The sequence below is a fragment of the Stegostoma tigrinum genome, chromosome 2 (genome assembly GCF_030684315.1).
Source record: "Stegostoma tigrinum isolate sSteTig4 chromosome 2, sSteTig4.hap1, whole genome shotgun sequence".
In the NCBI taxonomy this organism is placed as follows: Eukaryota; Metazoa; Chordata; class Chondrichthyes; order Orectolobiformes; family Stegostomatidae; genus Stegostoma; species Stegostoma tigrinum.
The window spans coordinates 135,820,627-135,844,603 of NC_081355.1; the positions used below are offsets into that span (position 1 = coordinate 135,820,627).

The following is a 23,977-nucleotide window of genomic DNA, read 5'->3' on the forward strand; positions in this document are numbered from 1 at the left end:
AAGGAAATGTCACCTAGACTGCAGAATGGAAACCCATCAACAGGGAAATGCAATCATTGACACCCACCTGAATATGCAAGCAGAGCTGTAGTCTACTGAGTGCAATGGCACCTCTGCAATGTAGGCTGTCCATGATATTTTGGCTGGCTATGTCATGCCCAGCCTCCTGCCTTTGGAAGATAGGCTGTGGTGTGAGGTGATGAGGAGGGAGGAGGCTGCAGACTCTGACCAAATGAGCCAAGCTGACACACTCTCCCATTCCTTTCTCTTCCTCCAGTTTGTTCTCCTCCTCCTGTTCTGAAGACAGTGACACATGCCGGGGTATGGTTCCATTGCAGCGCCAGGCCTCCAGTCCCACACCGAACTGAATACAACTCTTCATGTGGGAGCCGAGACAGTAAGTGGCCATGAGCATTTCAATTTTTGGAGATGTGAGGAACCATCACAGATGAACCCAACATCTATAAATGCATACACAAGCAAAGCTCACCAAATCACACCCTGAGTGTTTTCTTTTCTTTTCCATCTATCCTTATCCCTGAGATATTACACCCTAGAATTGTGTGAGTTCAGTTTCTGTGGAATTCCCTTCCACAACCTTCAGCCTTTTCATGTCCTCATCATGTCTTTTAAGACAAACCTTAAAATGTAACTCCTTTTCATCTTCTGTCTTAATGCCTCTTTATTTAGGTCAGTATCAGTTCCCTTCATCTGTTTACACTCCTGTAAAGTGCTTTGAGATAGCTTTCTGTGCTGACGGTGTTTTGTGAATGCATTTTTTTTTGTTGTAAATGAAAATCAAATATTACTGAATGCAATAACTCTGGAAATTTCAGGGAGACATTTACAATTTCAGATTAACAGATTTCCTCCAAGTAACAAACAATGAAGTGAAGGGCACAAAAGGTACTTATTACTACAAGTAGCGTTATTTTTTGAGATGAACACTGTTGATTAAAAAAAACAATATTTTTCATTCAGTCTTGGGATGTGTACATAATTGACAAGGTCAGCATTTATTCCCCAGTACTATTTATTCTTATGGAGTACTGCATACAATTCTAGTCACCAAGCTACAGAAAGGATATTATTAAATTGGAAAGGGTGCAGAAAAGATTTACAAGGATGTTGAATGGACTGGACGGTTTGAGTTATGGGGACAGCCTGTATACGTTGGGACTTCTTTCCACAGACCATAAGAGGTTGAGGGGTGACCTTATAGAAATTTATAAAATCATGAGGGGCATGGATAAGGTGAATAGCAAAGGTCTTTCCCTAGACTAGAGGAATTCAAAATTAGAGGACAGAGGGTAGTGCATGTATGGAATGAACTGCAGGAGGTAATGGTAGATGCAGGTACAGTTACAGCATGCAAAAGCATTTGGACAAATACATGAATGGGAAAGGATAGAGGGTTATGGGCCAAATGCAGACAAATGGGACGGGTTTGGTTGGGATACCTGATCAGCATGGATGAGCTTCTGTGCTGCATGGCTCTGAGTCTATAGGTCTGAGGCTGGAAAAGCACACCGGGTCAGACAGCATTCGAGGAACAGGAAAGTCAACATTGTGAGCCGAAATCCTTCACAGTCCTGTTCTGGCCCGAAACGTTGACTTTCCTGCTCCTCGGATGCTGTCTAACCTGCTCTGCTTTTCCAGCCTCACATCTATTGACTCTGGCTTCTAGTATCTGCAGTTTTTATTGTCTCCAAGTCACTGTAAGACTCTATGACTGATGAGCTGTCCTTAAACTTGTGTTGTATGTGTGGTGTGTGTGATTATATCCACAGAGCTCTTTGGAAGGGAGCTTCAGCTCTTTGACCGTGTAACAGTGAAAGCACAGTGAAGTAACTTAAAAGGATCTGTATTTATATAACAAATTTCATGACTACTTCTATATACCTCAAAACATTTTACAGCTGTAGAAGTACATTTGAAATATTGGACAATGTGGATCATTTCCACACCTTGGGAGCCTCTTGTCAGTGAAGGCAGATATTGATGAAGAAATTCAATCTTGTCTTCAGTGTGCTTGTGCAGAATTTGATGATTGAGGAACAGGATGTTTGATAGCAAAGACATCAAGCCTAATAACAAGCTCATAGTCTACAAAACTGCAGTGTTACCAGCTGTCTTGTATGTATCAGAGATGTGGACAATGTACAGCAGACATGTCAAACATCTTGAGACATATCACCATCGATGCATCTGCAAGATCAGAAAAATTCACTAAGCAGGGGCACTCCATTAACAGTATCTTCTTTCAAGCCCAGCATTGAGTCACTGGTTATGGTCAATCAGCTGGGTTCAGTGAGTCACATCATCTTTATGCCTGATACAAGATATCCGAAGAAAGCTGTCAAGTCTGAAATTCATCATGGCAAGCAATTAGCAGGAAGAGAGAGAAAATGTTCTTCAAAGCTTCCCTGAAAATATCTCCACCAACTCTTTGGAATCTCTAGCATAAGAGGACCCAAACTGGAGAAGCATCTGCAGAGGTGCTGACTATTTTGAGTACTTTTGACAGGCACAGTTGGGAGAAAAACACAAACAGCAGAGGAGGGTGCACAAAAACCTGAACATCTTTCCTGTGCATTCCAACAAACACCTCTTGCCCCTACTCATGCAGAGATTACAGATCCAGTAGCTGACGACGTAGTCACCTCAGTACTAACAACACTGGAGGGGACAAAACTTTTCCTTGATCGGAAGGAGCTGACTGAGAAGAAGACTTTTGATGTAAACACAGAGAAATTAAGCAGGTCTTACAGCATCAGTGGAGGGGGAAAAACAGCATTGACATTCTGAGTCTGGTATGACTCTTCCTCAGAATTCGAACACCAGACTTTTGAAGTGTCGTCACTGCTGTGATGCAGAGTATGCATTAAAATAAGAAATCTAAAAAGAACTTTCAGAAGCAGAAACATGAATACAATACACATACAAGGCCTTAGCTTCTTTGTCATTAAATACAGCCTGCAGATAAATGATGGCTTATAATAATAATTATACAGCCTGTTGGGAATTGCACCTGAAGGGACTTGGGCCAGACGTTTATTGCAATAATCGTACACAGAGTTTATAAAAATAAAGCAGCAGTGTTTAACAGTATATAAATAAATGATACAGCTACTGTGTTAGTTTGCATTATTAACGAATGCCCTAAAGGAAACAATTGCCATGACAGAGCTTGATGTGGTAGAATGTACAGTCCTAGCAGCTGCATAAAGAATGCTGACTCATGCTTTCATCTGCCAGTACCTGCAGTGGCCCAGAAGGTGCTGTGGTTTTGGAACAGGTGGCACTTTGCACAACTGAGTCCCAAGGGAAGCAACAACTGAAGCTTGCGACTTGCCACGTCTTCATAGAGCTTGGGACAACAAAAAAAATGACAAGATGACAGATAGTAGTTTCAATGTACAGTGACAAACAAATTAGTGCAAAGATGCTTTCAACTGAATACCAGATGTGTTAAATTCTGTGAAATGGAACAAGCAATGAAAAATTGTCAAACTCCCATCTGTGCCTTCTGTACGCTACCAGGATGTCAAGTGCTGGGGGGTTTAGTAGTCCTATCAAATACTTCCTAATTTAGTAACACTGAGCCTATTACTAAGTACACTTATTGGTCAGCCCCTAATTTTGTATATATGTTATGTTATGAACTGAAATGCAGATTGTAAAAGCATATTTTTGACCAAGGAACAGATTGCTATTAATGTATAAATTTCAGACACAAGAGCGGGGTTGTCGTTTCTGCTATTATTCAGCTGTTTCTTGTTTGTCTACCCTGTCTAAAACCCCAAATCCAGATTTTAGAAAAATATTTGTGTTGCACCAATATTTTCTTCCTTCAGCCCTGAGATACTGGGACAAATTTGTGAAATTGAAAGGGTTCAAAAAGGACTTACAAGGATGTTAACAAAGTGTGGAGCTGGATGAACACAGCAGGCCAAGCAGCATCTCAGGAGCACAAAAGCTGACATTTCGGGCCTAGACCCTTCAGGGTTGGAGGCTTTGAGTTATGGGGAGAGGCTGAATGGGCTGGGGATATTTTGCCTGGAGTATTGGAGGCTGAGAGGTAAAAGAAGTTTAAAAGGATTTAAAAAGAGCCTAAAGGGTAACGTTTTTCCCCAGAGAGCGGCATATTGATGGAAAGAACTGCCAGAGGAAGTGGTAGAAGCAGATATAATTACAGCATTTAAAAGGCATCTGAATGAGTACATGAATATGAAGGGTTTAGAGGAATATGGGCCAAATGCTGGCAAACAGGACATGATTAATTTAGGATATCTGGTTGGCATGGATGAGTTGGACTGAAGGATCTGTTTTTGTGCAATACATCTCTATGGCTTTAAATTACTGACTATTTGGATGAAGTCACTTAGTAGTGTTCAAAATGAAGAAGTACATGCAAGAACAGATTTAGATTTAGATTTATTGTCACATGTACATAAAATACAATAAAAAGTTTATTTTCGAGTGCAAAATGCAGAATATTTCCATGCTCTGGCACCAACTTGAAACACTGAATTTAAATCAAGATTTTACTGAATTAATCTTTCCCTCATCTTCATGTTACCCTCCACTGCTCCTGCACTTGCTGGTTGACATCAGCTGGGGTCTCTGTAACTGTCTCCAGGATCTCAGTCAGAGCCCACCTCCATCACCACTGCTTTTCCCACAGCCACTGTGACTGAGCTAGAGCCAGGAGCCTGGGCTCATCCTTCCTGCTCCTGCACTGATGTTCCTCCAACTGGACTTAACAGGGTAGGCTGAACTCAAAAATCACGATCTAGAAGGTTAGATCAGGAGCTTAACTCCACTGGAACGCTTTGCAATTTTCAAAGGGCCAGTGAGAGTAAGGGATTTGTGAGGGAATGGGAAGTGTACCCACTGCCAATTTACAACATCTTAACATCCTTAACGAGACTGTAGAGGGTCATGATTCAAGTTTTAAACTTAATTTCAGTGAACCACCACCACTTAGCACAGCCTCTGTTTCCCAATCCTTCCCCATCCTTGATTGGATCCAGTCGACATCATATTCTGTTCCAGCAATGCCTGTTTCTGAGGTATAGCGTGACAGACTCCAGGTTGCCATTCAATCAGAATGACCAGCAGTTCTCATGTCTAGGGTTCCCTTCTACTCAGGAAGTTGAAGTCCAATCCTCTCACTGTTAACACTGCCCGCACAGTGAAATCACAACATACTCTGCCCGGTAGAATTCAGCCCATTAAGGGAATGTAAAATCAATCACTGTTATTACTGAGCATGCCGACTTGTGTTAGTAACTGGTATCACAAAGCATCAAAGACTGTATAATTATACCATTACATCAATAGATGTAAAAGCAGAGGATCTTCACAGAACCAATTTTAATAAAATGATCTTTACCTACTGGGACCATTTGTAAACGATGTAAAATTCGAAGGAAGAATGGTGTGAACAGGCAGTTATGCAGTGTCATGAACTTTAGATTCCATAAGACCATAAGACATAGGAGTGGAAGTAAGGCCATTCGGCCCATCAAGTCCACTCCGCCATTTAAATCATGGCTGATGGGCCTTTCAACTCCACTTCCCTGCACTCTCCCTGTAGGCCTTAATTCTTTCTGAGAGCAAGAATTTGCCGATCTCTGCCTTGAAGGCATCCAACGTCCCGGCCTCCACTGCGCTCTGCGGCAATGAATTCCACAAGCGAGTTCCTTCAATATAAGCCAGCACAGAAGATATAGATACTTTCCGGGTATTTAAGTTTTTGTAGTTCTGAAGTTTCATAAGGTGTAATCAATCATAGCTTATCAATAGAAAATCAAGACTTGATTGTTTACTGTTCCCCTTGTAACTTTACTCGATTCAGGGGCATTTTATGGAGAATGCGAGAGTATTCATTCCCCAGCATCATCTTTCATCCCTTACTGCTGATGCTGCATAAGGCTCTGGTCAGACCACATCTGGAATACTGTGAGCAGTTCTTGGGCTTGTATCTGAGGAAGAATGCCTTAGCCTTGGAGGTGTCCGGAGGATGTTCACAAGAATGATCCTGTGAATGAAGGACTTGTCATATGGGGAGTAATTGAGGACTCTGTGTCTATGCTCATTGGAGTTTAGAAAGATGAGAGGGGATTTCTTTGAAGTTTACAGAATACTGAGAGGCGTGGATAGAGCGGATAGGGAGAAAATGTTTCCACAATTAGGAGAGAGCATAGCCTCAGAGTGAAGAGATAGCTTTTTAGGATTAACATGAGGAATTTCTTCAATTAGAGGATGTTAAATCTGTAGAATTCATTGCAGCCGTGGGCTGTGGAAGCTAAGTCATTTAGAGTTTTTGAGAGAGAGATAGATAGTTTCTTGATCAGTAGGGAACAAGGTTACTGGGAGAAGGCAGGAGAATGGGGTTGAGGAACATATGAGCAATGATTGAATGACAGTGAAACTTGATGGGTCGAATGGCCTAATTTTATTCTGTTATCTTATGATCTCGTAGTCTTTAATAAGCAGGTAATCTTTGGTTGAAGAATTTTGGATGGATTGTATCATAAAAAAGTACTTGGGTCATTTATTATCAGTGCAGAACAAAATGCTAAAGCAGAGCTATACTTATATTATAAATTGAAGCTGCAATGAGTATCTTTGAAAGAGCAATGATCTCTTTCCCTTCATCATTCATCAATGCATTTGCTACCTACTAGACATTTACAGATTGTTTAACAGATATCTGTCCAGGATTGATGAATGCATCATTTGAGAGCTTGCTTAACTCTAGGAAAAATAATTACAAAATTCACTGCTGACACCAGGTGATGATTGTGTTAAATAGTGCCATGAAATCAGGAAAACATTTTATTCTTACTTGGGATGTGGGTGGCGCTGGCAAGGCCAGAATTTGTTTCCCCCCGCAACTTAGCTTGCCAATTTTGGAGGGCAATTGAGTGTCAACCAGGTTGTTGTTGACGGTTTGGCGTCACATGTAGACTGGATCAGATGAGGATGGCAATTCCCTTCCTTAAAGGACATTTGTGAACTAGGTGGGTTTTTATGAAAATTATTTTGAGGTCATCATTTCTGAGATATAGGCTTGAATTTATTCACTGTTTTTAAATCTCACCCATTGTCATCGTAGAATTATGAACACATGTTCAGAGATCAGTATTTCCTAATCCAATGACATTACCACAAAGCCACCGTCTCTCCCTAGTGAAGGTAGATAACCTACCAATACGAATGCCAGCCAATAAGCTGCGAGAATCCACCGAGATGATTGGGTTCAAAGACATTAGGAGGTGTAGGCAGAGACCTTGCAAATCTGGAAGTTATGTAATAGGCTTACACTGTCTCTTGTTATCCCCTATTTTAATTCCATCAATCTCATGCGATGTGGTACACTATGAGTCAGCTTCTCTTATCGCAAGTAATATTTTCAGAGCCCTTGAATTATGTTAATTGTGTATTAAATTGTGATTAAATAATGCGATCTTATGGAGCATTTCGTGGAATTCAAGTGTATCAGTTGAGGAAATATATGCATATTTGCTGTGAATCTGCAAATCAGTAGCCATGATTATTATTGACTGTGTGCTTATGACTTTATTATTTTGTCTTATCTTTTTCAAAGGCCATAACACAGTGGAAAGTGATAGGGCTGGAACTACAACAGTGTAACTGCCATTTATCTATCATTCAGAGGTTTCTTCTGAAACAATCACTACAATTTCAAAGATACTTACCACAACCTGTATTGCTAATATTTATATATCATAACAACGAAAACACTTCAAGGGTATTTAATCGATGGTAAAAGCATTTTGGAACAATTTGAGAGCAATAAAAACTGTTTTGTATTTGTGTGCGAGCTAGCAGGAACTGCCAATATTGGACAATCTGAGATAACAGGGTGTGAAGCTAGATTAACACAGCAGGCCAAGCAGCATCAGAGGAGCAGGAAAGTTTGACGTTTCAGGTCAAGACCCTTCTTCAGAAATTTCCAAAGAAAGGTCTAGACCCAAAACGTCAAACTTTCCTGCTCCTCTATTGCTGCTTGGCCTGCTGTGTTCATCCAGCTTCACACTGTGTTGTCTCTCTTCTTTTTATGTGTCCTTTGTTCTTTTTCTAGGACATATCTAGTTTAAGAAATTACTGCAGATCCAACTTAGAAAAGCCTAGACCCTCAATTTCCCGATGAGTATGAATCCCCACTGAATCATCACTACAGATAGATGCCTTGCATAGACCTTTAGGACATTTTAGGGCCAGTTTTCAGAACAAACTCTTCCTCTACAGTATAGTACCCACAGGAGCATATATCGCCTCATCCCAGATTATTTCCAAGAGCTAATGTAAAACACATACAGTTGTGTAAATGAGGGTTCACATGAATCTCATTTACACATTGAGTGAAACCAGTTGTATGCTGATCCCCTCTATTAGGTGAGGCAAATAATACGCTGCTATTCTCTTTGTGTTGCAGCCAGTGCTAGGAAGTGATTTCTCAAATGATTACAATAACTCCTTAAAATTCTATTCCTGTGAAACATTTGTTCTTCATTATTGCTTGCTGTTTCAAAAGGTAAATAACTTATTGACCTTTTTTTCTAATTGATATGATTTGATAGTGTAGGGTTAGGAGTAGCTTGCTGTTTTCCATTATTTGGAACCCTGTTTGTCGATGGATGAAGTAATTAAAAGTGACAACATTCTTTTGCAGACAAAGGCACGGTACCAGCTTGTTCTTTTAATTAACTGTCAGGTTTACACTTTTTCACTTTGAATGTAAACTCTTTTTGTTGAATTTGTGCTTATCAAGTTGAAGCATGTCAGTGCTGAGGAATGAAACATTTCCTATGTTCCTCATTGTCAGCATCCTGCAGATGTTAGGCAAAGTTGACTCTAATCTGCCCTGTCAGAAATGCAACATTTTCTTTGGTTCCAACATTCACAGAATCATGTCTGGGCGACATTGTAAGGCGTGCAGGATGTCTATCTTTCCTTGCTACTTTTGGCTAAGTCTTTAAGGTAGTCATAGAAATCTGGTGGTTTGCCAGAAATTGTGAACAGAAAGCCTCCCCGTGCTGTGGCTGTAGTTTTGAAAACATGAAGTAACCAGAGGAGATTTTCCAATGAACTCAGTTCAGCCCAAATATGAAATATTTCCATTTAACACATTTGCCTTTCTTACAGCATCTCCCAATTTTGCAATAATTGTGTCCATATTCAAAGGGATTTTACTGTGTCGTGTCATTGGTACCGAATGCCATGGATGAAATAATAATCTACAAGGATTAATCATATAATTAGGTGTCTCTGGGCTTTCTCTGAGACAATGAGCCCTCTTATCCCTGAACAAGGTGTTGAGGGAAGCACACAGAGAATAATTTATATGATAAAAAGCAAAGAATTGCAGATGCCTGAAATCAGAAACAAAATCAGAAATTGCTGTAAAAACTCACCATGCCTGATGAAGAGTCACTGAACTAGAAATGTAACTCTGCTTTCTCACCACTGTTACTGATGACCTGCTGAATTTTTACAGCAATTTCTGATTTTGTTAATAATCTTGCCCTAACCAATCAAAGACTTTTGACAGGGTGACCACTGTAGAATCCTGTGATAATGGGAACTGAAGATGCTGGAGAATCCAAGATAATAAAATGTGAGGCTGGATGAACACAGCAGGCCAAGTAGCATCTTAGGGGCACAAAAGCTGACGTTTCGGGCCTAGACACTTCATCAGAGAAGGGTCTAGGCCCGAAACGTCAGCTTTTGTGCTCCTGAGATGCTGCTGGGCCTGCTGTGTTCATCCAGCCTCACATTTTATTATCACTGTAGAATCCTTGCAAGTTTCATAGTGAGGACTATCTATAACGTGTAAACTGTGGTAAATGGGACAGACCTAGCAACCAGACCATGATCATTTCTGAAACAGTTTCTCTGCCACATTTCTGAAGGTTGTTTCTCTGGCAGGTCCATCTGATGTTGCAGCAGTTAATCAGGACAAACTACATGGAAATTCAAGGCGCACTATCTCCTGGCAATTTGGCATGCAGAGTGTCAACTTTAATTGATACCCAGGATTCAGCTATAAGCAGTAGCTGATATAAATCCACAAATCTTTGATGCGACATGCTTCCGTCAGTTTTTGACTCTGAGCTTTAAACTGTCACGGCTCAGAGTCTCACAGACCTATGAGCTAATTACTTACAGAATCTCTACAATGCAGCTAGAAGCCATTGGGCCCATTGAGTCTGCAGCAACCCTCCAAGCATCCCACTGAGACCCACCCCCACCAATCTGCCCAATTCCCTCTCCCTGATAACAGGTATGGGATAGAAAAAAAATGCCCACAAAGGGTATCAAGTGGATGAAGCATCATAGGAGTTGATCATTTCCCAATTGCAAGGATCCTCATACCTACATTCGCAGTCAGATTGGCCAAATTCACTGTTGGCTAGTATTGTTGCATTGCATTTAATGAGAGAGCAGCTCTATGGTCCACTGGGACTACGGCAACTTTACGTTTCTCTTTATTGCCTTTAAATAACTCATAATTTAGTGGATAATACTGAAGATGCTTTGTCTTCTTTTCCTTTTGACATATTTTACCTCTCCCTCTCTCTGAGCTTCCTCTAAACCTATCTGCTCACTCTATCCCCCTCACCCTCCTCCCTCCTCACCTCATTATCAGCATAAATACTACCTCTTTCTAGCTAATTTTAGTTCTGAAGAAGGGTCACAGGACTCAAAAACAGTAACTCTATCTTTTCTCTTCACAGATGTTGCCAGACTTGCTTACTTTCTCTAGCAATTTGTATTTGTTTGCTTCAAATCTGCGGCATCTGCTGTTCTTTGCTTTATTTCCAAGGATTATCAGATCAGTTATGATTTAACTGAATAGCAGAGCAGACGTGATGGGCTGAATGGCATACTTCAGCTCCTCTGCCCTACGGGCTTATATTTGCTGGAAGTATGAGGTTACTTTGCTGCATTTTGCCAGATAGTTATCTGAAAAGGATGAATGAGCAGGGCAAAAAGGTCAAGATGAGGGAGTGGCACCAGGTGTGTTGCCGATTTGGAGACTAGTGTAGTCAAATTAGCCCAAATTAGCATTTTTTTCACTCCATTCCCTCTGTGATTCTGTGAAACAGGACCTCATTGAAATGCACTGAAATCTAAGGGACATGAGTGTGTAGGTTTTAGGTCAGCCCAGTGGCTCAGTGTTAACACTGCTGCTTCACAACATCAGGGACCCAGGTTTGATTCCAGGCTTTCTGTGCATTCTCCCCGTGAATATGTGGGTTTCCACCGGGTGCTCCAGTTTCCTCCCACAGTCTAAAGATATGCAGGCAAGTGTTAAGGGCCTCTCATCCTATGCATGGCCTCAGCTAATCAATTGCTTGAATGTTTCCCAGCCAACCAGTCCCACCAATGTACTACCACCCAACGTATTCTCCCCTTGTTGATATTGGTAAGTTCAATACAGTTTGAAAAACCCACGTTAACACTATTAATGCCAGAAATCTGCTTTAGGTCCTAAGTTAATTGCCCCTTTGTTTGCTCTGTCTATTTACATGAGGAATTGCCACTCACCTCCAAACATGCCAGGGTCAAACCCTGGAGAGGACCGATATACGGCCAATCAAACAGCACGTTTTGAATTTTTCACCCCTCACCCTCATACAAACCTGCCTCCCCTTGATAGTTACAACTCTGCCCAATATTTCAGCAGAAACCTAATCGAGTGCTTTTCAAAGGTTCGGTAATATTTCCTTGTATTTTTAGTTCTATTCATTATGCTAAGGATTCCACATGCTTTTGTAGAGATAACACAGTGTGGAGCTGGAGGAACACAGCAGGCCAGGTAGTTGACTTTCCTGCTCCTCTGATGCTGCCTGGCCTGATATGTTCCTCCTGCCCCACATCATGTTATCTCTGACTCCAGCATCTGGGGTTCTTATTATCTCCATATGCTTTTTCAATGGCTTTTGCAACTTGTCCTGGCACCACTAAAGAATCACACACATAACCCACATGTTTCTTTTCCTGCACCTCCTTTAAATTTATACCATTTACCTTATTGTCACTCTGCATTCTTCCAACCAAAGTGTATCACCTCACACTTCCCTGCATTTAAATTTATCTGTCCCCAGCCTATGTTCTCCTGGATAACAAAGTGTGAAGCTGGCTGAACACAGCAGGCCAAGCAGCATCTCAGGACCACAAAAGCTGACGTTTCGGGCCGAGACCCTTCATCAGAGAGGGGGATGGGGAGAGGGTTCTGGAATAAATAGGGAGAGAGGGGGAGGCGGACCAAAGATGGAGAAAAAAGAAGATAGGTGGAGAGGAGAGTATAGGTGGGGAGGTAGGGAGGGAATAAGTCAGTCCAGGGAAGACGGACAGGTCAAGGAGGTGGGAGGTGGGAAATGGAGGTGCGGCTTGAGGTGGGAGGAAGGGATGGGTGAGAGGAAGAACAGGTTAGGGAAGCGGAGACAGGCTGGGCTGGTTTTGGGATGCAGTGGGGGGAGGGGATGAACTGTGCTGGTTTTGGGATGCGGTGGGGGAAGGGGAGATTCGAGGAGGCCCTCCGCTTCTTCCTGTCCCACAGGCCCGACCAGTCCCCCTCCACCGACACCCTCATCCGCCTAGCCGAACTCGTCCTCACCCTCAACAACTTCTCTTTTGATTCCTCCCATTTCCTACAGACAAAGGGGATGGCCATGGGTACCCGCATGGGCCCAAGCTATGCCTGCCTTTTTGTAGGTTACATGGAACAGTCCCTCTTCCGCAAAACCCCACCTCTTCCTCCGTTACATCGATGACTGTATCGGCGCTGCCTCTTGCTCCCCAGAGGAGCTCAAACAGTTCATCCAATTCACCAACACCTTCCACCCCAACCTCAAGTTCACCTGGGCCATCTCCAACACATCCCTCACCTTACTGGACCTCTCAGTCTCCATCTCAGGTAACCACCTAGAAACTGATATCCATTTCAAGCCCACCGAATCCCACAGCTACCTAGAATACACCTCCTCCCACCCGCCCTCTTGCAAAAATTCCATCCCCCATTCCCAATTCCTCCGCCTCCGCCACATCTGCTCCCAGGATCCCCCTCGTTCTCACACACCACCCCACCAACCTCCAGATACAACGCATCATCCTCCGACACTTCTGCCATCTACAATCCGACCCCACCACCCAAGACATTTTTCCATCCCCACCCTTGTCTGCCTTCCGGAGAGACCACTCTCTCTGTGACTCCCTTGTTCACTCCACAATCCCCTCCAACCCCACCACACCCGGCACCTTCCCTTGAAACCACAGGAAGTGCTACACTTGCCCCCACACCTCCTCCCTCACCCCCATCCCAGGCCCCAAGATAACTTTCCATATTAAGCAGATGTTCACCTGCACATCTGCCAATGTGGTATACTGTATCCATTGTACCCGGTGTGGCTTCCTCTACATTGGGGAACCCTGCAGCCTAATGGTATCAATGTGGACTTCACAAGCTTCAAAATCTCCCCTTCCCCCACCGCATCCCAAAACCAGCCCAGTTCGTCCCCTCCCCCCACTGCATCACACAACCAGCCCAGCTCTTCCCCTCCACCCACTGCATCCCAAAACCAGCCCAGCCTGTGTCCACCTCCCTAACCTGTTCTTCCTCTCACCCATCCCTTCCTCCCACCCCAAGCCGCACCCCCATCTACCTACTAACCTCATCCCACCTCCTTGACCTGTCCGTCTTCCCTGGACTGACCTATCCCCTCCCTACCTCCCCACCTATACTCTCCTCTCCACCTATCTTCTTTTCTCTCCATCTTCGGTCCGCCTTCCCCCTCTCCCTATTTATTCCAGAACCCTCTCCCCATCCCCCTCTCTGATGAAGGGTCTAGGCCCGAAACGTCAGCTTTTGTGCTCCTGAGATGCTGCTTGGCCTGCTGTGTTCAGCCAGCTTCACACTTTGTTACCTTGGATTCTCCAGCATCTGCAGTTCCCATTATCTATGTCCTCCTGAAGTCTGTTGTTATTGTGTTCATTGTTTACAATGTGTTGGAGTCCTATGCCATTTGCAAACTTTGAAACTGTGTCCTTTATACTCAAGTCCAGGTCATTAATGTACATCATAAAGAGTAGTAGCATTCTTATCCTTCTGTGTTTTTTTTAACAGCAGCTCCTTTACATTAAAACTCAGTTAATGAGATTTGAAATCCAGCTACAGTTTGTGAACGGAATGTTTTAGCTGAATTTAACGTATAACGTATATGTTACAAGGTTGTTCAAAATGAACTTGAATCTGGAAGGGAGGGACTCAGAGACTTTTGAACAAAGATCATGTAATTTACTCTGTTATAAGTGTGGCAGCCAATTATTTTAGCATCTGAAAGTAAGCTACACAAATCCAGCAAGGGCTGAGCTTGGAAGAGTATGTTGACAACTCAATCCATCCATTGCACAGACTAAATAGAAATTGGAACCGAAAGAACTGCGGAGGCTGTAAATCAGGAACAAAAACAAAAGTTGCTGGAAAAGCTCAGCAGGTCTGGCAGTATCTGTGAAGAAAAATCAGAGTTAATGTTTCGGGATGGTGACCTTTCCTCAGAACACGTTTTTGTTAAATAGAAACATGTTGAACAATTGGAGTTTTCACAGGGAAAAGAAAGAAACTGAAGTGAACTATGTCCCTCCCACAATCAGATAGGAATACACAGAATGTAAGGATCAAGAACAGATAAAGGTTTTTTTTGTAAAAGAGTTGTTTCAAATTAGATTGTGATGTTCCATTCCCCCACTGAAAGCATCAGAAGTTGGTAACACTCTTGTTTCTCAGTCAGAAGGACCAAGATCCAAGCACATAACCAAGGCTATTATTCCAGTGCAGTACTGATACTGTTGGAAATGCTGCCTTTCACTGGAGACATTAAACTGGAGCTCCTTCTGCCATCTCAGACATATGTACGAGATTCTGTGCAACTCTTTCAAAGAAAAGTAGGGAAGTTACCCGTAGGGTGTGGGCCCATATTGATTCCTCAACGTTGGTTTATTCATTTTACTCAGTGTTTACATAGTATATTAACTTTATCATTTATAATTAAAATTGTGTTTTTTTTTCAGTTTTAAATATAAATTCCAGTCAAGTAAAAGTTATCAGAATGTAGGTGTCACATTTCACCCTCCCAGACAAGTTATCTAGTTCTCAATGGCAGTTTAAGTTTAAATTAGCACACAAATTACCCTGTACAAATTGGCTGCCTTGTGTCTTAGTGCAAAATACTGTCAGCATTCAGGAACAAAATTGTGTGTGAAAACCAGGTGTGTTTCATTCACATCGCACCTATTTAGGAGTTGATTTCACCTCTCCAACAAAATAAGACCCCTAAGCTCTCTCCAGAGCCATCTCTGTAAACATTTATTCTGCATGTTCCCTTTTTATCTTTCAAAGTTTCATCATCATGTCTCATCCCATTCAATAGCCTTTTATGGCCATTTGCCTCATTTAGTGATTTTTGTCTTTGTTAGCTCAACTTGAAAAGGTTTGTTAAGATTCCATCACTAAAATAATTCAAGAATTATATATCATTGAGTCCCTACAGTGTAGAAATGAGTCATTTGGCCCAAAAAGTCAACACCGACCCACCCAAAGCAATCCCCTAACCCTGCATTTCCCACAGCTAATCCACTTAACTTACACCTCTGCACACCATGGCCAATCTACCTCACCTGCATGTCTTTAGACTTCAGGAGGAAACCAGAGCACCTGGTTGAAACCCACACAGAAACATAGAGAATGTGCAAAATCCACTCAGACATTTGCCCAAGGGTAAAATTGAACCCGGGCCCCTGCCACTGTGAGGCAGCAGTGCTAACTAGTAACCACCATTGAAAGTGACAACAGTGATGGTCACTAAATCGTCTGAGTTCCAAAGAAGAGTCTCTTTCCATAGATTCTGCCAGATGTACTTTATTTTTCAAAATTACAGCATCCACAGTATTTTAATTTTATTTTAATTCAGTCGTTCCAGAACTGAATCCTGGGGTATCCAACTAGTCACCAATTTCCTGTTACTCTCATAACCAACAATATTTGCAACCCCTAACTAATTAATTATCCAATAAAAATCTTACTCTGTTCATTGCCTTTCTACTTTGTACAGAACATACTTTCTGCTATGTGGTATTTTAATGAAGGCTTGTTTTATTAAAGTGTAGGTGCTATGGTTATGAAAACTGAGGCTTACCAGCCTTTTCCCACTTTAGGTTCGACATGAATTCACCGGACTCATCTCCGACCAGGCACCTTTGGGTCTGACCTCAAGTCAAAGTTTCTTTTCACCCTTGTGGGAATAAATCCTCAATCAACCATCCTTGGAGACTAATGATGCGAGTTTGGGGTGGGAAGCAGAGGCTTTTCTAGACCGTCAGTCAAGATGTGGTAAATGGTTCCAATCAGCCTGGTTTCATAGAACATAGAACATTACAGCACAGTACAGGCCCTTCGGCCCTCAATGTTGTGCCGACCTGTCATACCGATCTCAAGCCCATCTAACCTACACTATTCCATGTACGTCCATATGCTTATCCAGTGACAACTTAAATGTACCTAAAGTTGGTGAATCTACTACCGTTGCAGGCAAAGCGTTCCATTCCCTTACTACTCTCTGAGTAAAGAAACTACCTCTGACATCTGTCCAATATCTTTCACCCCTCAGTTTAAAGCTATGCCCCCTCGTGCTCGCCGTCACCATCCTAGGAAAAAGGTTCTCCCTATCCACCCTATCTAACCCTCCGATTATTTTATATGTTTCAATTAAGTCACCTCTCAACCTTCTTCTCTCCAACGAAAACAGCCTCAAGTCCCTCAGCCTTTCCTCGTAAGACCTTCCTCCATACCAGGCAACATCCTAGTAAATCTCCTTTGCACCCTTTCCAAAGCTTCCACATCCTTCTTATAATGCGGTGACCAGAACTGTACGCAATTTCGTCAAACAAATCTTGATGAATGGGGAGGTAAGGCCCACTGGGGAGTTTCCAGGCTTCAGTCAGTTCCTGTGCTCATAGACTTTTCTTAGTTTTTAAAATGGCCGATTTAGTGAGGAGATAACACAATGTGGAGCTGAAGGAGCACAGCAGGCCAGCATCAGAGAACAAGAAAGTTGATGTTTCGGATCAGGACCCTTCTTCACCCAAAAAGTCAACTTTCCTGGTCCTCTGATGCTGCCTAGCCTGCTGTGTTCCTCCAGTTCCATATTGTGTTACTTCTGACTCCAGCATCAGCAGTTCTTACTGTCTCTGACTGAGTTATAGCCACACTGCAAAGCCTCATCCAAGGATGCTCACCTTGAAGAAGTTACCTTCCTCCCTCCAGAAAGGCCTCAGTGGATTTCTCTCCCACTGCAACCTTCTGGTAATCTCTTTGGCCCCGAAAATGCTCGACCACATACTGAAGCAAACCCGGTACTACAGCCACCTTGCCTTCCTCAGTGCCAGCCTATGGAACCGGATCATCCCAAATGGACTGCAAGCTGTATTCAGGCCATCCCAATTTGGCCCTGAATATAACAACCTCTACATCAGCAACCTCCAGATCCTCCAAAAAATGGTTTTCTCTGCAGATCCTCAAGCATATGCTCTCAGCAATGTGCTGGCATTTTCTGGCCCAACAATCAAGCCTATCCCAGCTCAGAGCCTCCTTCTCCCAGACCTACAAAGCCCATTTCTGAAGAAGGGTCCCAACCTGATACTTCAACTTTCCTACTCCTCTGATGCTGGTTGGCCTGCTGTGTTCATCCAGCTCTATACCTTGTTATCTCAGATTCCACCATCAGCAGTTCTTACTACCACTTAGTGAGGAGGCTACTTTGGGCATCAAGATTATTTTCTTGATGGAGGACCAAGTTAATGCCATTGCTCACCCCTGAAAGTGTTGAAATGAACCAAAACAAACACTCTTACATTCTTTCAGGGATAGTAGGAACTGCAGATGCTGGAGAATCTGAGATAACAAGGTGCAGAGCTGGATGAACACAGAGGGCCAAGCAGCATCAAAGGAGCAGGAAGGCTGACTTTTAGGCCTAGGCCCTTCCTCAGAAAATTTTCTGAGGAAGGGCCTAGGCCTGAAAGTCAGCCTTCCTGCTCCTCTGATGCTGCTTGGCCTGCTGTGTTCATCCAGCTCTGCACCTTGTTATCTCACTCTTTCATTCTTGACCAAAAGCCATAAAAGGCATTGCTGCCTTAAGAACTGTGTTGTTATCTGATCCTATATGGATTTTAATGTCTTCTCCTGGATTGTTAATGAGCTAATGTCTTCAATATCACCTGGGTGAGGCTTGGAACAATGAAGGGCTGATCCATGCATTATTGCGATTTCAGATTGAGTACTGGTAAATGGATACGTGTTTTCAGAGGTTTGTTTGCGGCTAAGTACTAAATATTCCTGGGTGAAATGTATTCAGAAAATGTAGATAAGCACAGAAAGGAGGAGGGATGATAATATTGCTTATAAGTAGAATATGACAGTGCTGGGAAAAGGACAACCCAACGAGTCAAAAACAGAAGTTAGAGATAATGGGAACTGCAGATGCTGGAGAATCCGAGATAACAAAGTGTGGAGCTGGATGAACCCAGCAGGCCAAGCAGCATCCTAGGAGTAGAAAAGCTGATGTTTCGGGCCTTCGTCAGAAAAAAAACAGAAGTTAGTCATGTTGATTCAATGATAAAGGTACCTTTACATTATTGGTTGTAGTTTATGGATCACCAACTAAAAAGGTAGTTTTCAAGGATCAAATTTGCAGGGCAATCGTGGACTTCAAAGAACTAGTAACAACATTAATTATCTTAATACGGATTAGGGCAATAATCATGTAAAGGGCAGAGAGAGAAAGCATTTTTAAAGTGTGATCAGGAGAATTTTCTTGGAAATATGTTCGCAGCCCAATGGAAAAGGAGGAATTGTTAGATCTGGTCTGGGAATTGAAATGGATTAAGTGGTTCAAAAGATAGTAATGAAACACTTTAGGGGAGTGACAAAATATAGATTGACTTTGGAAAGGCAACAAGAAGCAATCCAGTGGAAAACTACCTATTCTTTTGGAAGGATATTTTCATGGGTTGAGAACTGTGCCAAGTGATTGGAATCAAAGACAGGCAGGTTAAACTGCAATTTGAGAGAGGTGTAAATGTACCATTTCATACTTCTCCAAATTAAATTTAATTTCCCATATGACCACTCATAACATCAGCTATGGTCTGTGTCCACTTGAAGTTTATTACTATCCTACTCAATGTTCGTATGTTTCTAAATTTCATGCCATCTACAGATTTTGAAATTGTGCCATGCGCTCACTTACTGCCTACATTTCTTAATTAATTTTGGTCGCATTCTTGGAGAGAGGAACAGAGTTCATATTTAAGGTTTGACATGACACTTTGGAAATTCTGAGGAGCCACACTGGAAGTGATATGTTAACTCTGTTTCTCTCTCCACAGTTACCAGAATTGTGGAACGTCTCCAGAAATTTCTCTTTTTATTTCAGATTTTCTGCATGCGTAATATTTTGCTTTTGGTTTAACCTATTTTAAATTTGCCCTGGCTTCTTACCCCTGAATCCTTTTCCAGCACCAAGGTTAAGTTTACTAGTCTGTAGTTGTTTGATTAATCATCTGTGAGCAACATTGCACCATTTGCAATTCTTCATTCCTCTTGATCCACCTCAATGTTGTGCTGTGGGTGTACCTGTGCCATATGGATTGCACTGGTACAAGAAACTGCTCTGTACCACCTTCTGAAAAGCAACACATGCTGGTCCTGTGGGTGATGCTGACATCTGAAGAATGAATAAAAAAGAAAGAAGACAAAAATACACCCTCTATGTCAAGAATGTGAACAGTAAGTAGAACAGTAATGAACTTCAAGAAGTGTGGACAAGTTGATGGAATGAGTGGGCACATGGAGATGAAATTTAAAGCAGGGACGTGTAAAGGAATATACTTTGGAAAAAAAACATGAAAGTAATATAAGGTAAACGGTGTAATTCTGAAGAGAGTGCAAGGACGGAGCGAATGGAGACTGGAGGATATATGTATATAAATCATTAAATGCTATTAAGGCGTGGAGTACAAAAGAAAGAAAGGAAGCATGAACCTTTATAAAACACTGGTTTAACTTGAACTGGAATAGTGTACCCAATCCTAAGCATCACACTTCAGGAGGGATGTGAAGGCTTTCAAGAAGATGCAGAAAAGTTTTTTATGGATATTTTAGGATTGAAGGTTTCATCTATGTGGACAGTTTGGAGAAGTTGGTGTTGTTCTTCTTCATTAGAACGTTGAGGGGACTTGGTAGAGGTGTATAAAGTAACGGGTTTAGACAGGAGAGATAAAGAGAATTTGTTCTGAATAGTAGAAGGCTCCAGAACCAAAGCTCACAAAACAAAGTGTTCTAAATTGAAAGGAAAGGAATCAAATGTGTCATAAGGGACAAGATTTTTCATGATTAGGGGCCAGAATATACTCACCTCAGAGTTGTTGAAGCAGCATGTTCTGAAGAAGGGGCATTGGACTCAAAACATTAACTCTTCTTTCACTAACAATGCTGCCAATTCTGCTGAGTTTCTCCAGAAATTTCTGGTTTTATTTCAAATTTGCAGCATCCATGGTTATTTATTTTCTATTAAAGAGTGGAACTAACTCAGTAACCCCAGAAGAGAGCCAAGACTGACCTGATGGGCTGATTGGCCTATTTTGCATTGTACACATTCTACAATTTAATTCTACTCTATGATATCCCTACTTGGTACATCTAGACTTATAAACTGGTCTTTATAGTGCAAATTGTGTACTTTGCATCGACCTGAGAGGGCAGACAGGGTGTCAACTTACTTTGGCATTGAATGATTTCACAAGGGGAACTATTGCAGGTTTTTTTCTGTGCTCTGCACGTAAGTGTCAGCCTGATTATGTGCCGAAGTTTCAGATGTGAGGCTTGAACCCATAACTTCCTGATTCAGATCAAGGGTGCGACAAAATGAGCCACAGCCAAATATGTCAATTTGGTTTCAAGTCAGGTAGCTGCAATTTTAGCAGCTCTTGAAGACTTATCAAACACAATCTGTCTGCTGTAAATCCATGTTGACTGACTTTTAATAATTCAGTGTTTCTTCTGCTATTTCACTATTCATTCTGTCAGGATGTTTGTTATTACTTCTATAATTCGCCCACTACCAATAACATGCTGACAAGTCAACAGTTCCCCTTGTTAAACTTGCAACCCTTTTTATAAATTGGCATCATTTTTGCATGTTGCCACTTGCTTGCCACAACTCCTGCATTAAGCAATCTCCATCAATCCAAACAGATTTCATTTGCTACCTCTTGCATGCTCAATTTTGATGTTTATGAGTACTGGATGCCTTGTTCTCTTTTTTTAACATCCTTCAACAGTCAATCACTTTTTAGTGCACAATATCTCCATCTACCAGGTTTTCTTGAAATACCATTGTGAATGTAGATTTTAGTTCTCATATCCATTTTGAAGTCCTTATGCAGAGAACATTAATGACACGTGTGAGACTGTGGTTAATAATGATCATATCTCACTGGGGTCTACTGTTTATTTTGAGGTAAGGTTGTAGTCATCTTGTGTTTACAAAAGCCTTTTTGGGACATAGGTTCAATCCAATAGCTTTTAGATATTAGAATTTACAATATATCAGGTTAGCAGTCTCTCAAGCTGCTGTTAATGTGCAGAAGGGCTGCCCAAGTAGTTGGAGATCGTCGTCAGTGAAGTCTCTAACATGTAATAGAAATAAATGTGAAGAGCAAAACACATTAGCCTGTGAAAGCACTCCATTATGAAGTATGCTTCACAGGGACAGAACCCTGGCTATTTTCTGTCAGTCATGCACAATGTTTGGAAGAAACAGAACAAAACTATATTGCCTTTTTAATTTCATGCCTTTTTGGTTGAAGGTCAGCCACAAGGTCTTTTCAACAGATAGCAAGGGCAATCATCTGTGAGGTTTTGCAAATTAAATGGCAGACAGCAAAATTTTCCCAGTTTTGGGAAGGAAGAATGTCTACCACTGAGCAAACAACAACATGCAAGCTTTCATTTTTACCAAGGTTTCTTTAAGAACGAATGGAAAATTTTGCACTGAATTATTAAACAGCAAACCCATGTTTGTTGATGGCTGACATGCCAATACGATGCAATGACATGCTAATAGTTCCCCTCCCTGAGATAGTGTCACCATTCCACCCTTACAAAACAGTTGTTGTTACCCAATCCATAATAAAAACTTCTCCTCCTTTATCCTTCCAAATTAGTGCCCTATCTCCAATCTCTTGAAGTCCTCTACACTGATGCTGTTTCTGCCACTCTCCAAATTTTGCCCACCTTGCTCCAAGTTTTGAACCTTCCAAATTTGTTTCATAGCCTCTGCCACAGCATTGACGTAGCACTCATTTTTTTAAAAAAATTAAGACGTGGGCGTCACTAGCCAGACTGATTTATGCTGCCTCTCCATAATTGCCCTGAAAACTGAATGGCTTGCTAGGTTACTTCAGAGGGCAATTAGGAGTTAATCAATTCGGCGTGGAACTTGAGTCACAGATATGGTCAGACTCTTAAAGGTGGCAAGTTTCCTGTCTCATGTCTTTACAACAATCTAACTACTTCATGGTCACTTTTACTGATGCCAGATTTATATGTTCAGACCTTTCACAAAATTGTCTTCAAATTTTTAAAAATCTCAAAGTGGAATTTAATCTCATGAATGAAATATTAGTCCAATAACATAACTACTGCACAGATACAACCTCTGTAAATTAGGCTGCCATATGTTATACTTTGTCTGTCTTTATTGACCATTCTGCAGTTTTTGATATGATCAGCCATACTCACCTCCACTCATTGCTTCTCCTCTGTTGCCAAGATGAGTGGGACTTGCCTCACTTGTTTCTACTCTTACATATACCATGAAAGCTTGACCACCTCCAGTCATGGCCTCTCACTCATCACCCACCAATCACATCGTTATCTCACAAGAATCTTCATCTATCTGCTGCAGCTCATCGATATCATCTTAATACACCTTACTGGAACGTACAAGGTTTTAAAAGGACTTGAAATGGTGGATGCCGAGATGACTAACGAATCCAGCAAGCACAGTTTAAACATTAATAGTGTCTGTTTCGTTATGATAACAAAATAACTTGTGATTTTATGCACCTCTATCCAATCATCTTTCCATTTTAATTTAAAATAATCTGAAGGTTGGAAACCTGAAATAAAAGCAGCATATGGAGTGCTTTCTGATTTTTGTTTCATCTCCTGACCTGCTGTGCTCTGATAAACATCACCTTGTTTAATCTTCCCACATAATTGAAGTTCCTCACCACTACTGCCACTCCAGGAAGTCTTTCCTGCATGATTAAGATACTATACAAATGCAAGTTATTGAATAAACAGAGATGGCAGTAAATTATTTCACATTTCCATAGAGTGATTTTTGGAAAATATATCTGTAGGCACAGTAGGGACCGCAGCCAAATCAAATTGTTGTCTTGCCACAGGGAGAGAGCAATTGATGTGTTTTATCAATATTACTGTTATCATGATTGAACAATCCCCATCATAGTCTTAGTCAAACTGTGGGGAATTCCCACACAAAACACATACCCGGTATTGCTGAGGGACACAGCAGCTCTGAAGATTAAATATAGAAGGCAACATGTCAATGTTGAAGGCACCATGGATTGACACTTCAACTCACGGGTAATTTATTTTAAAGTGCAGCTAGCTGCCTGCCCCATCAGACTGTGGCAGCATTTTCCATTTCACATCAACCTCCCAAAGAGAAACTGTGAAACATTTAAATCGAGGTGACACAGGAACAAAATACTGCCACTGCTGAAAATGTCAGGAAATAAGAGCTGTTGGTGACACCCAGCAAGTCTGGCAGCATTGGTGGAGAGTGGAGCAGAA

General features: G+C 41.7%; 1 protein-coding gene across 2 annotated transcripts in view; it reads left to right on the plus strand.

Annotated features, from left to right (window-relative positions):
- The window catches only part of adarb2 (adenosine deaminase RNA specific B2 (inactive)), a 723,544-nt gene that overhangs the window by 288,820 nt on the left and 410,747 nt on the right, over positions 1-23,977 (plus strand). Inside the window, exon 2 of one of the 2 annotated variants that reach the window (XM_048523576.2) lies at positions 278-397. The exons of the other annotated variant lie outside the window; for it this stretch is intronic. Coding sequence (XP_048379533.1) covers positions 278-397 — 120 coding nt within the window. The remainder of the gene's footprint in view (positions 1-277; positions 398-23,977) is intronic. 2 annotated transcript variants of the gene reach the window in all.